At 39.2% G+C, this 12,036-nt stretch overlaps 1 protein-coding gene across 3 annotated transcripts in view; it reads left to right on the top strand.

Moving 5' to 3' along the window:
* abcb7 (ATP binding cassette subfamily B member 7) overlaps nucleotides 1-11,481 on the top strand; it is a 100,700-nt gene extending 89,219 nt beyond the window's left edge. The window contains exons 15-17 of one of the 3 annotated variants that reach the window (XM_043704996.2): nucleotides 1,063-1,170; nucleotides 3,370-3,565; nucleotides 11,199-11,481. In XM_043704996.2, the coding sequence (XP_043560931.1) occupies nucleotides 1,063-1,170; nucleotides 3,370-3,565; nucleotides 11,199-11,221 (327 nt within the window). In that variant the 3' untranslated portion in view covers nucleotides 11,222-11,481. Of the gene's footprint in view, nucleotides 1-1,062; nucleotides 1,171-3,369; nucleotides 6,412-11,198 lie in introns of those variants that run through there. The other 2 variants (XM_043704997.2, XM_043704995.2) reach the window with 2 other exon arrangements.
* Nucleotides 11,482-12,036: the final 555 nt, after the last annotated feature.

Below are 12,036 nucleotides of genomic sequence, written 5' to 3'. Positions count from 1 at the left end.
TAGGTGAGGACCAGTGGGGTTTTGTCCTGGTGGCGATTGGAGGGGCGGTGTTCAAGGGCGGAGGAGCGGGAAGTGGAGGAGATGCGGTGGAGAGCATCGTCAACCACGTTTGAGGGGAAATTGCGGTCTTCGGAGAAGGAGGCCATCTGGGTGTGTTCGGTATTAGAATTGGTCCTCCTGGGAGCAGATGCGGCGAAGGAATTGGGAATATGGGATGGCGTTTTTACAGAGGGCAGGGTAGGAGGAGGTGTAATCTAGGTAGCTGTGGGAGTCGCTGATTTCTCCAGCTTCCTCATTTCCCCTCCCCCCACCTTTTGTCAGTCCCAATCCTCAGATTCAGCACCGCCTTCTTGATCTGTAATCTTCTTCCCGACCTCTCCGCCCCCACCCCCTCTCCGGCCTATCACCCTCACCTTAACCTCCTTCCACCTATCGCATTCCCAACGCCCCTCCCCCAAGTCCCCCCTCCCTACCTTTTATCTTGGCACACTCTCCTCATTCCTGAAGAAGGGCTTATGCCTGAAACATCGATTCTCCTGCTCCTTTGATGCTGCCTGACCTGCGTTTTTCCAGCAACACATTTTTAAGCTCTTATCCACTGACCTTAAACCTATATCCCCTAGTATTTGACATTTCCATGTCGGGGAAAAAGCCTCATAATTTTATATACTTCTATCAGGTCGCCCCTCAGCTGCTGACACTCTAGCGAAAGCAATCCAAATTTGTTCAACCTCCTTATATTTAATACACTGCAATCCAGTCAACATCCCGGTTGGTGTCTTTTGCACCCTGTTAAAAGCCTCCACGTTCTTCCTATGGCGTGGTGATCAGAACTGCATACAGTACTCCAAATGTTGCTTAACTAAAGTTTTGTACAGCTGCAACATGATTGCCAACTTTTACACTCAACGCCCTGAACAACGAAGACAGTTTGGCATATGCCTTTTTTACCACCTTATCCATTTGTGTTGTCACTTTCAGGAATGTATGGATTTGCGAGATTTTGTTTTCCATCTTTCTATGCAGCATTAAAGGGATCAATTTCTGCTCTGCTCTCCACAGAATATTCTCAGTTCAATGAGAGAATTGGTGCACCACCGTACATCTATGTTTATAGCTCATCGACTCACTACAATTGTTGATTCAGATGAAATTCTAGTTCTGGATAAGGTAGGAATATTTTAGAATATTTCCACAACTGGGTTACCTCAGTAGAGCTGCAGGCTCATATTTGCTGAAGGGCATCATATCAACTATATTTTAGTCTAAAACTATCTGTAATTGCTAACAGTGACTGAAAGCCTGGATAAGATCGTCCCAAGGAAGGAAAGGGGAGTACAACTACAGGAATGATAGAGGTCCATTAAAATCGTTGGATCTGCATTTTTAAAACCTGGATGTAGGTTTGCTTGCTGAGCTGGAAGGTTCATTTTCAGACGTTTCGCCACCATACCAGGTAACATCTTCAGTGAGCCTCTGGGCGAAGCACTGCTAGTGTTTCCTGCTTTCTATTTATATGTTTGGGTTTCCTTGGGTTGGTGATGTAATTTACCGCGGTGACATCATTTCCTATGCTGATGCCATTTCCCTTTTTTTTCAGGGGGTGGTAAATGGGGTCCAAGTCAATGTGTTTGTTGATAGAGTTACAGTTGGAATGCTGTGCTTCCAGGAATTCTCATGCTTGTCTCTGTTTGGCTTGTCCTAGGATGGATGTTTGTCCCAGTCGAAGTGGTGTCCTTCTTTATCTGTAGTTAAGGATACTAGTGAGATCCACCAGGATACATGAACATCAACCAGCCACAAAATGACATGCCCGTCTCTAAGTAATATCCTTACATACAGATAAGGAAGGACACCACTTCGACTGGCACAACACATCCATCCTAGGACAAGCCAAACAGAGACACGCACGAGAATTCCTAGAAGCATGGCATTCCAACTGGAACTCTATCAACAAACACATTGACTTGGACCCCATTTACCACCCCCTGAAAAAAAAAATGGGAAAAGACATCAGCGTAGGAAATGACATCACCCACCCAAACATATAAATAAAAAGCAGGAAACACCAGCAGTGCTTTGCCCGGAGGCTCATTGAAGATGTTACCTAGAATGGTAACTAAATGTCTGAAAATGAACCTTCCAGCTCAGCGAGCAAACCTACATCCAGAACCTCAACCTGAACTACAAATCTTCTGAAAACTTGCTTTTTAAAACCTGTTTAATTGCTTGGATATTCTTGCTTCCTTTATTCTTTCTCACTATAAATTCAAGCTCTCGTGACACAGTTTGCAGGCTATGAATTGTAGATCTATTGAGCCATGAAGGATGTAGAGTGAAAGTGGCCTCTTGTGGCTACAATATGAGTGCAGTTGTCCTACTGTCTTGTAAAATTGTCAAATCATACTGGTGTTATTTCTTGCATTATTTAAACTAGGCTTTCCAGTGCCACCTGTGTATGAGTAGATCATTTTGTTAATATGGCTACAGTTCTAAACAATTTTCAGAATATCAAAGACTAATGTGTCTATTTGCATGTTGTACAATTCAATTATGGAGACCTATAGTATTTTGAATATTTGAAAATGTTATAAATAATAATGACAGACTCTTAGCTTATTTTTCAACGTAGCACTCGTTCCTTGTCAAGTAGCAAAAAATTCAGCCTGAAGGCTTTTGCAATTAGTGCTTGTCTGTATTTAGATGACATCTTAATTTTTAAAGCCACAGTTTGACCACTGCAATGACTATATATGGCGCATGTGTAAAACTCTGCACCAAAGTTAATGAATATAATAAATATTTTTGCAGAAGCATTTGGCATTATGTCATGGGTAGAACGAAAAGAAAAAGTTAGGAGTGTATCTGTGCCTTGCTCCCTTGTGCCCCTTGCAATCTGGTTATGCTTCAGTACCGAGTAGTAAAGTTTTATGGTTGGGACCAACCATCATCAGGAAGGGTTATGAAGGTTTATTATTTTAAATATGTTTGGATAGAATAACGTGACTTGGCAAAAAAATTGAGAGAAGTAGTCTCGTGTTAAAGATGACCATATTTCACTGCCACAAATAGTTCGATAATCTTTGAATCCATTGTCTCCTGGATTGATCTGGAGTTGATCTTCATCATGAAGGAAACATCTTTTAATGGATTACTAGCATTCTGACGCAAGTTGTGAGTCTAGAATATTAACTTCAAACAAGGAAATTGGCATTTCACGCCTAAATACATTGGCAACAAACATGAATATATTGGAATGTTCTTTAAAAACTATATTATAGATTAATGCCAGTGGATCTTTAGTAATATCTGACTAGACAAAGTTCATCTGAATTCAGAGTTTTGCTGATTCTTTACAATTTGCTGCAGGGTAAGATAGCAGAGCGTGGAACCCATCAAACTCTCCTGGACAAACCCAACAGCCTTTACTCTGAACTGTGGCGAGCACAAAACAGTCGAGTGTTCAACAGCTCAAATTCCCACCATCAAGAAGGGAAGAAAATAATGTCATCCAAGGAAGAGGAAAGGCGAAAGTTATCGGAAGAGATTCTAAACAGTGTAAAAGGTTGTGGAAACTGCTCTTGTTAAAACTGTGTTTTTATACTGGACATTAAACTACACTGACATTTTGCACTGGAAGTATCATTAGGTACCGATGCATGAGTAGACGATTTTGACCAGAAAAGCCAAAACTATTCTTTGTAGGGCAGGATTTTATTTTTATAGCAAAATGGTAAAATATTTTTTGTATCCCTAATATGCTGGAAGACCTTTCATGGAACAGCAAATCAAGTAATTTTAAAATGGATGAAGTAAATTGTTCCAGTGGGTAACAGCCATTCATTTTTCTAAATAACTTGAGGCAGATGTGCATTACTGGTGAGTTACTAAATGTAGTTGTTGACAATACTGTATCAGTATTAGCATGGACCAACTAACAGAAATTGTCATGTGAAGCTAAATCAGTGCCTTCGTCAATTTTTATGATGTGAACAGATCACTGTAATTATTGTAATCTTTACAGGGGTAAATTTAATAAATATTGAATGTTGGGAACTGGATTGAAGGCCATATTACCTCTGATGGTTTCTACCTGGGACAATATTTGGTATGTCGGACATAGAGATGAAGCATATCCCTTCTTAAATATGTCTCTTAAATATTTACCAATAATGCACATTTTAAATTTGTCCACTGTCCATTAATGGTACCTCAAATGATTTATCTGAGGTTTGCTAATTTCTTAATTATTAATTTGAGATAGCATATCAATGACCTGTCATGTGTAGTGAAAAGGCTGTGAAGACATCTTTTTATGGTTTATCTGTTCAAGCACATTGCCAAGATGTATTTTCCATTCTGTTAATTCAATATCCATACGTATATAGTTTTTCTGATATCCTTCACTTTAAATCCTTGTGTCATCTTTATTTGGAATAAAGGAACAACTATCTCATAATAGCCTCATCCTCAATTGCATATCTTATGAGATTTTATTTTCCCACACTTGTGTGTCCCAGAGAAGGTTTTGTCTCTAAATTACCCTGGGTGACCATGTCCGAGATGCTGGACTGGGAATATGGAAGAACCTTAACGTTATTGGAGGTTTAGCACTGGGTAATTATAGTACCCCTTTGAACTAATCTGATCTGTGCAAGGCAATTATCAACTACCTTTAGAATTATGGTTATGATAAAATGGCGACGTTACTTTGTGATCATTTGTAGTCTGATTTTGTGGATTTATTTGCAGAATTGAATTAAATTGCTTTTGGAGAAGTTTGAATGGATTGAAAACTCATTGTGTTAATCTCTAAGAATCAAAACTCTGCAAACAGTTCTGAAACCAACGTCAAGACGTTTCAGTTTCTACAGGGAAATGCACAGCCTTTTTATTCTTCTTTAATTGAGACACGTTTTGTTTTAAAATTTGCTGTAATAGATGCAAATAGTGGATTTAATCTGGTAAACGTACAGCTAGAAATATTAAACTGCAGTTTGCACGTAACTTTATTGGGTTTTTTTCAGCACCAGTGTCGAATGTTGATTCAGAATAGCTGCTGATTTGCCTTTGTAACTGCTTGTGATTTGTGCCTCTGCTGTTGTTTTTCTGTTATGAAGTATACTGCTATGTCATTTTATCTAAATCTCTGCTTGGACCATTGTACTGTAGTAGTTTGCATCTGTGAGATGTGTACTTAGGAGTGCATGTATTGAGCCAAAACTCAGCAAGTCATTGCTTGGAATTGTTGTGTGGAGATCTATTTAAGTTCTGCATATTTGGTACAAGATTATTTTTGTAAAATTCAAGAATGCCTAACTGCCTCCTTTCATTTTATTTCTTTGTCTATGACAGATTTTTTTTTAAATCAGCAAAATAATTACACCAGTTCTTGCAATCTGAGTTTCTAAATCAATTGTACTGCTGAATGTTGAGATTGAGATCAGGATCCCCCAAATCAAAGTTAATGAATATTGACTTGATCCTTTCACCTATTTAGTAACCAAACCTGTAAACTGATATACAGTACTTTTGGTGCAGTCAGCAGCTTTTAGTTGACGAACACAGTCATGAACATTTTTTAAGTTATTAGTCCAGAATTGATATAATGCAGCAGTGTTTTGAAGTCCTTGCTTTCAGTTTCGAACACTTAAGCAGGCTTTCCCTGGTAATATTTTTATTTCCACCCTCATGTGGTCTGGTTTACCATTTATCTAATCTCAACAAATTTTAAACATTTAGATGAATGGCATCAGTACCTCTTTGAAACCCAAGACTTTATTGAGGTTACATAACTATGGAGTTTAGTTCCATTTGTAAGTCTAGTTTGTTCTTATGCCTTTTACTTGAGAGCCATTTGCCTCCTTCACTTAGTGTAACTGAAATGACAGTTTTATGGATGTGTGGTATATTCTTGTACCACTTTCTACATTCACTGGATTTTGTGAATAGATTGACTTAAGACTGCTACAGACATATTATGTTTATTCCTTTATATTATTAAAGTTGACCTGATGTATTAATCTTTATATATTTATGTTCATAAAATATACTTCTAGCAGTTGTAAAGAACCAATGATCGAATACTGTTATAACTGGATAAATACAAAATATAAATGTTTTTATTTCTAATGCTCATAATTAGTCGCTACTTCCTTAGTTGAAATAGAACCAGAAACTGACGGAAGTAATTACACGTGTTAGGATTCCATTATCACTTGATGAAAGAGATGAAAAGTTTAGCATTCTTTATTTGTGAACCATTTAAAGAATTGTCAACTATTCTTAGTCAAAGAGTGAATGTTTCTTTAAGGTTTTATTCAGTAACTGGTATGTTTTCAAACTCCGTTTTATCTGTAAAATTGGTGTGTATTTATAGAATTGGTCAGCCCCAATAAAATTTTGACAATATTTGTGTTTATTGTGCCTTATACCTCTTCCTGCTTTACAGTTGTCTCTCATTTTGTAATGAGCACCACAAAGTTTTCGAAAGCAAACTTGAAAGTTTTGAATTTAATGTCAAACTGCATAAAGAAGTGGCTTTTCTTTTTAAAAATGCGTGAAGCAACAGTAGTATCATGTTTTACAGGTCGTGCTGCTATAATGCAACAGTTGTGTTCCTCTGCAACCTCATGCTATAGAGAATCACGCTGTAGAAGATCACGAACAGAAAATCGCTATACCCGTTCAGTAGAAAGTTTACATCATCCAAACGATGTCCACAATTCGTCAGTCACACACAGCCAGTTTGTGCTGACAAAACGATCTTTTTTAACAGAACGACCTGTACTTAAATTAATAAATCAATTTTTAAAAAGTCACTCTTAATTTTTAAGAATTCATGGAATAGTTTAGTAAGATTCTTCTATTTGAGGCCAGCAGTTGCTTTGTGGTTTAGTTCTTTGTGGGGTAATATTATTGAAAAATACTGTAGTTTTTGCTTTGTGTTACATGATTTGATGTATGTTAGACAAATCAGAGGAAGGGATCATCATGTTGATTGGAAACAACAAATGCTGGAGATCATCTAGACTCAACATTAGCTTGGTCTTTTTCCATGGATGCTGTCTGATCTGCTATGATCTCCAGCATTTGTTGTTTTTTGTACAGATTCCAGCATCTGCAGTAATTTGCTCCTACATCATGTAGATTGGAATTGTTTTGAAACCTTATCATGCTTAACGTTAAACTGCAAATTATTTACAATAGCTTTAACCTTTTTCTCAGTTGGTAGCAATACTTCTATTACCTCAAAGGTAGTCAAATGGATCCTGTTTAATATGAACATGGTAGCACTGGATTTTATTAATGGACCGTTAATCCTGGGCTTATGATTCCAAGGCAATAGTTCAAATCCCACTATCAGCTGGAGAATTTAAATGAAATTAACTAAGTTAATTAAGTTGGAGTGCAAACTGCAGAAGAATGAAAATGCTGGGAGTTGAGCTAAGTGTGGAATTTTAAGGGTATAAAATTAAAATTAAATTTAATCCTTTGCAGCCTTAAAATCTAAAACTGTGGGTCATGGAAAGGTAGATATTTAAGGAAGGGTATGTCTTTCTTTCAGGCCTAAGGAAAGTTTAAACAAACTGTCCCCAGTGCTGTAGCTGATTAAGATATTTAGCAAACTGGTTAAATCTGGTTCTGGTAGCAGGGCAGGCCACATGGTATAAAAGCAAGGCCTAAAGTTCTCCCAGCACAGAGTGTGAATCGCAAGAGAGAGAATGCTGGGAGTTGAACTAAGTATGGGAATTTAGGCAGGCAGGAGAGGGAGGCTTTTGCTGTATATTATTTGGCCATTTTTGCTAGGGGCTAGAGATTCAGATTTTTACCTCATTGGGATCGCTTTTGGGCAGAAGGGAGCTGTACAAGAGTTGCCCTTGAACAGGAAGGAACCAATATCCTGGTGGGGAGATTTGCTCGGGCTACTTGGAAGGGTTTACGCTAGTCTGGCAGAGGGTGGGACCCTAAGCCAGAGACCCGGGTTCAATTCCCGAATCAGGCGACTGACTGTGTGGAGTTTGCACGTTCTCCCCGTGTCTGCGTGGGTTTCCTCCGGGTGCTCCGGTTTCCTCCCATAGTCCAAAGATGTGCAGGGTCAGGTGAATTGGCCATACTAAATTGCCCGTAGTGTTAGATAAGGGGCAAATGTAGGGGTATGGGTGGGTTTCGCTTCGGCGGGTCGGTGTGGACTTGTTGGGCCGAAGGGCCTGTTTCCACACTGTAATCTAATCTAAGCAGGAGTGAGATGAGAGAGAAGGTTGAGGCTGGTACAGAAGTTGAAGAGAGCAAGTTAAATAGACAGGGCAGGCAAGAGCATGGCAGCAAATGAGGGATGGACTGATGAATTAAACTGCATTTATTTCAGTGCAAGAGGCCTGACAGGTAAGGCAGATGAACTCTGTACATGGATGGGAACATGAGACTGAGACATAGCTGCTACAGAAACTCGGCTCAGGGAGGGACAGTACTGGCAGCTCAATGTTCTGAGATACAGATGCTCTAGACAGATAGAAGGGGAAGCAGGAGAGGAGTGGAGTGGTTTTGGAAATGGAAAACATCACAGCAGTATTTCTAAGGTATCATCCAGTGAAGTTTTATGGATGGAATGGAGAATTAAAAAGGTAATTATTTTGATGGGATTGTACTATAGGCTCCCCATCAGCCAGCATAAAACTGAGCAGCAAATATGCAGCGAGATCACAGCTGTAAGAATAATAGAGTTGTAATAGGGAATTTTAATTTTCCAAACAGACTGGAACTGCCATACTGTTAAGGGCTTGGATGGCAAGTGTGTTCAAGAAAACCTTTAATCAATATGTAGATAGCCTGACTAAACAAGGGGCAAAACACTATCTCCGCTTGGGAAATAAGGCAGGGCAAAAGACTGAGGTGTCAGTAGGGAACACCTTGGAACCAGTGGCCAAAATTCTTTTGGTTTTAAAATAGTTATGCAAAAAGATAGGGCTGGTCCACAAACCAAAAGTTTTAAATTGGGGCAAAGCCCGTAGTCACGTTGTGGTTTCATTCTTTCCGGGGGGGGGGGGGGGGGGGGAAATTGCTGTATAAAACTTTCATGAGTTGATTGGAGAGGCTCTTCACAATTAAAGGGACAGTTGACAAGTGGGAGGCTTTCGAAAGTGAGATAATGGGTTCAGGCCAGTATGTTCCTTTTCATGTGAAAGGCAAGACTGGCAGGATGACAAGAAATATTGAGGCTCTGGTCAAGAAAAAGGCGGCAGCATAAAGTCAGATAGAGATAGTCGGGATCAAATGAATCCCTTGAGTTATAAGGACAGTAGGAGCTTAAAAGAGAAATCAAGAGAGCAGAAAGGGGATATGAGGTAGCTTTGGCAGATAGGGTAAAGGAGAATCCAAAGCTATTTTACAACTAAACTAAGGGGAAAAGTGTAAATAGGGAGAGAACAGGACCCTTTAAAGATCAATGAGGCTGTGTATATGTGTGGAACCATAGGAGATGGGTGAGATCCTAAACAAATACTTTGAGTCAGTATTTACTGTGGAGAAATAAATGAAATCTAGGGAACTTGAGCAAATAGTGATGTCCACATTACAGAAGAGGAGGTGCTGGAGGTCTTAAAATGCATTAAGGTAGATAAATCCCCAGGACCTGATAAAGTGCATCTCATGACACTGGGAAGCTATGGGAGAAATTGTGTGGCCACACGGTGGAGATATTTGTATCATCAACAGCCATGGGTGAGGTGCCAGAAGACTGGAGGTGGCTAATTATTTAAGACTGCAAGGAAAAGCCAGGGAGCTACAGATTAGTGAGTCTAAAGTCAGTGATAATTAAGTTATTGGAGGGAATTCTAAGACAGGATCTATGTGTATTTGGAAAGGCAAGGATTGATTAGGGATAGTCAGCATAGCTTTGTACATGGGAAATCATGTTTCACAAAGTTGATTGAGGTTTTTGAAGAGGTGACCAAAAGGATAGGTGAAGGTAGACTGGGTAGACATTATCTATGTGGACTTTAGCAAGGTCTTCAACAAGGTTCTGTATAGGAGACTGGTTAGTTAGGTTAGATCACATGGAGTCAAGGGAGAGCTAACCATTTGGATATAAAATTAACTTAACCGTGGTGAGAGAGGGTGATTGTTCAGACTGGATGCCTGTGAGCAGCAGTGTGCCACAAGGATCAGTGTTTGGATCCACTTTTGTTTGTCATTATATAAATGATATGGGTAAGAATTTAGGAGACATGGTTAGCAAATTTGCAGATGCCACCAAAATTAGTGGTATAGTGGACAGAGAAGATTATCTATGAGTACAACAGGACTCGATTGGGCCAGTGGACCAAGAATGACAGATGGAGTTTAATTTGGATAAATGTGGGGTATTGCATTTTGCTAAGACAAACCAGGGCAGGACTTGCACTGTTACTAATAGGGCACTGGGGCATGTTGTTGAACAGAGAGACCTAGGAGTACAGGTACATAATTCCTTGAATGTGGTTTCACAGGTGGACAGGGTGGTGAAGAAGGTGTTTTGCACGTTTGGCTTCATCAGCCAGAGCATTGAGTACAAGGGTTGGGACATCATGTTACAGCTGTACTGGGCTTTCATAAGGCCACATTTAGAGTGCTGTGTACAATTCTGGCTGCCCTGCTATAGGAAGCAAAGGCATGCAACAACTATTGATAAGGATGTTACTGAGACTGGAAGGTTTACATTATAAGGAGAGGCTGGAATGTTTTCTCCCTAGAGTGTAGGAGGCTGAGAAATGATCTTCAAGGTTTAGAAAATCATGAGGACATATATAAGATGAATAGCCAAGGTATTTTCCCCAGGATAGGAAAATACAGAACTAAAGTACAAAGGTTTAAGGTGAGAGGGGAAAGATGTAAAAGGGACCCGAGGGGCAACCTTTCCATACAGAGGGTGGTGCATATATGGAATGACTGCGAGAGGAAGTAGAGGTGGGTACAATTACAACACTTAAAAGATATTTGGACATGGATAGAAAAGATTTCGAGGGATATGGGTCAAACAACAGCAAATGGGATTAGTTCAGTTTAGGAAACCTGGTTGACATGGATGAGTTGGGCCAAATGGTCTGTTTCTGTATGACACTTTGACTGTTTAAGTCTGGACATTTATGATAACATTTATGATAACTGTGAAGCTTCTATATTGTCATGGAAACCCTCCTCATTCAGTAATTTTCTTTTAGGGGAAGATCCTTACTCGATCTGATACATATGTGACTCTAGACCTACAGCATTGTGATTGTCCTTTGACTGTCCTCGAAATTACTTGGCAAGCTGTTCATTTGCAAAGAAAATGGAACACCACCACAACCAAATCCAGGAAGCATTCCAAGGTTATCTTCAGGGTTAGAAAGAAGTGTGATTGATTGTGATATAGGACTTCAATGACTGTCATTTTTTTAAAAAATGCAATTCCAAGTTGAATTCATTATTGTACATGAAATATTTTTCATTGTATTTTAAGAAATTGAAATACTTGCATTAAATTGATAATTTAATGCAAAATGGAAATAAACAACCCTTGGTCTCTCTATAATTATTGCCAGCTGGATCTGTTATTTGCTGAAGGACTTACAGTTTCATCAATGTAAATAAAATTTTGAATTAAGCTTAAGACCTCTATTAAGCCTTAAATGTGAGTGGCAGTATGAAATCTGAAAACAAAAGCAAGAAACAGGAGAGTAAAACCAAAACCTGCACCACCTCTTACCAGGTGTAATGCCTTTACTTTTCCCATTAGTCTTATTTTGCCAACTCTTCTGAGCTTTCTGATATTCTACCAAAGACTTTTTTTTCCAGCCTGTCCCCTTTCACTGGAAATCAATTATATGGATAACTATTTCTAGATCTGTAAAAGACCATCAATATGAATTCTTAACTGTGCTTCCCTCACAGAAGCCACCTGACCTGAGTATTTCCATCATTTTCAGTCTCTGTCGCAGGGTGAACTGTGAGGAGGATGCAGAGATGCTTTATTGTGGTTGGGACAAACTGAGTGAATGGGCAAATGCGAAAAAATGA

This window comes from Chiloscyllium plagiosum, unplaced genomic scaffold, assembly GCF_037043375.1.
Source record: "Chiloscyllium plagiosum isolate Xiang-an unplaced genomic scaffold, Cpla_swu_hap1 HiC_scaffold_11, whole genome shotgun sequence".
Classification (NCBI taxonomy): Eukaryota; Metazoa; Chordata; class Chondrichthyes; order Orectolobiformes; family Hemiscylliidae; genus Chiloscyllium; species Chiloscyllium plagiosum.
This window is presented reverse-complemented; position numbering and strand designations above follow the sequence as displayed.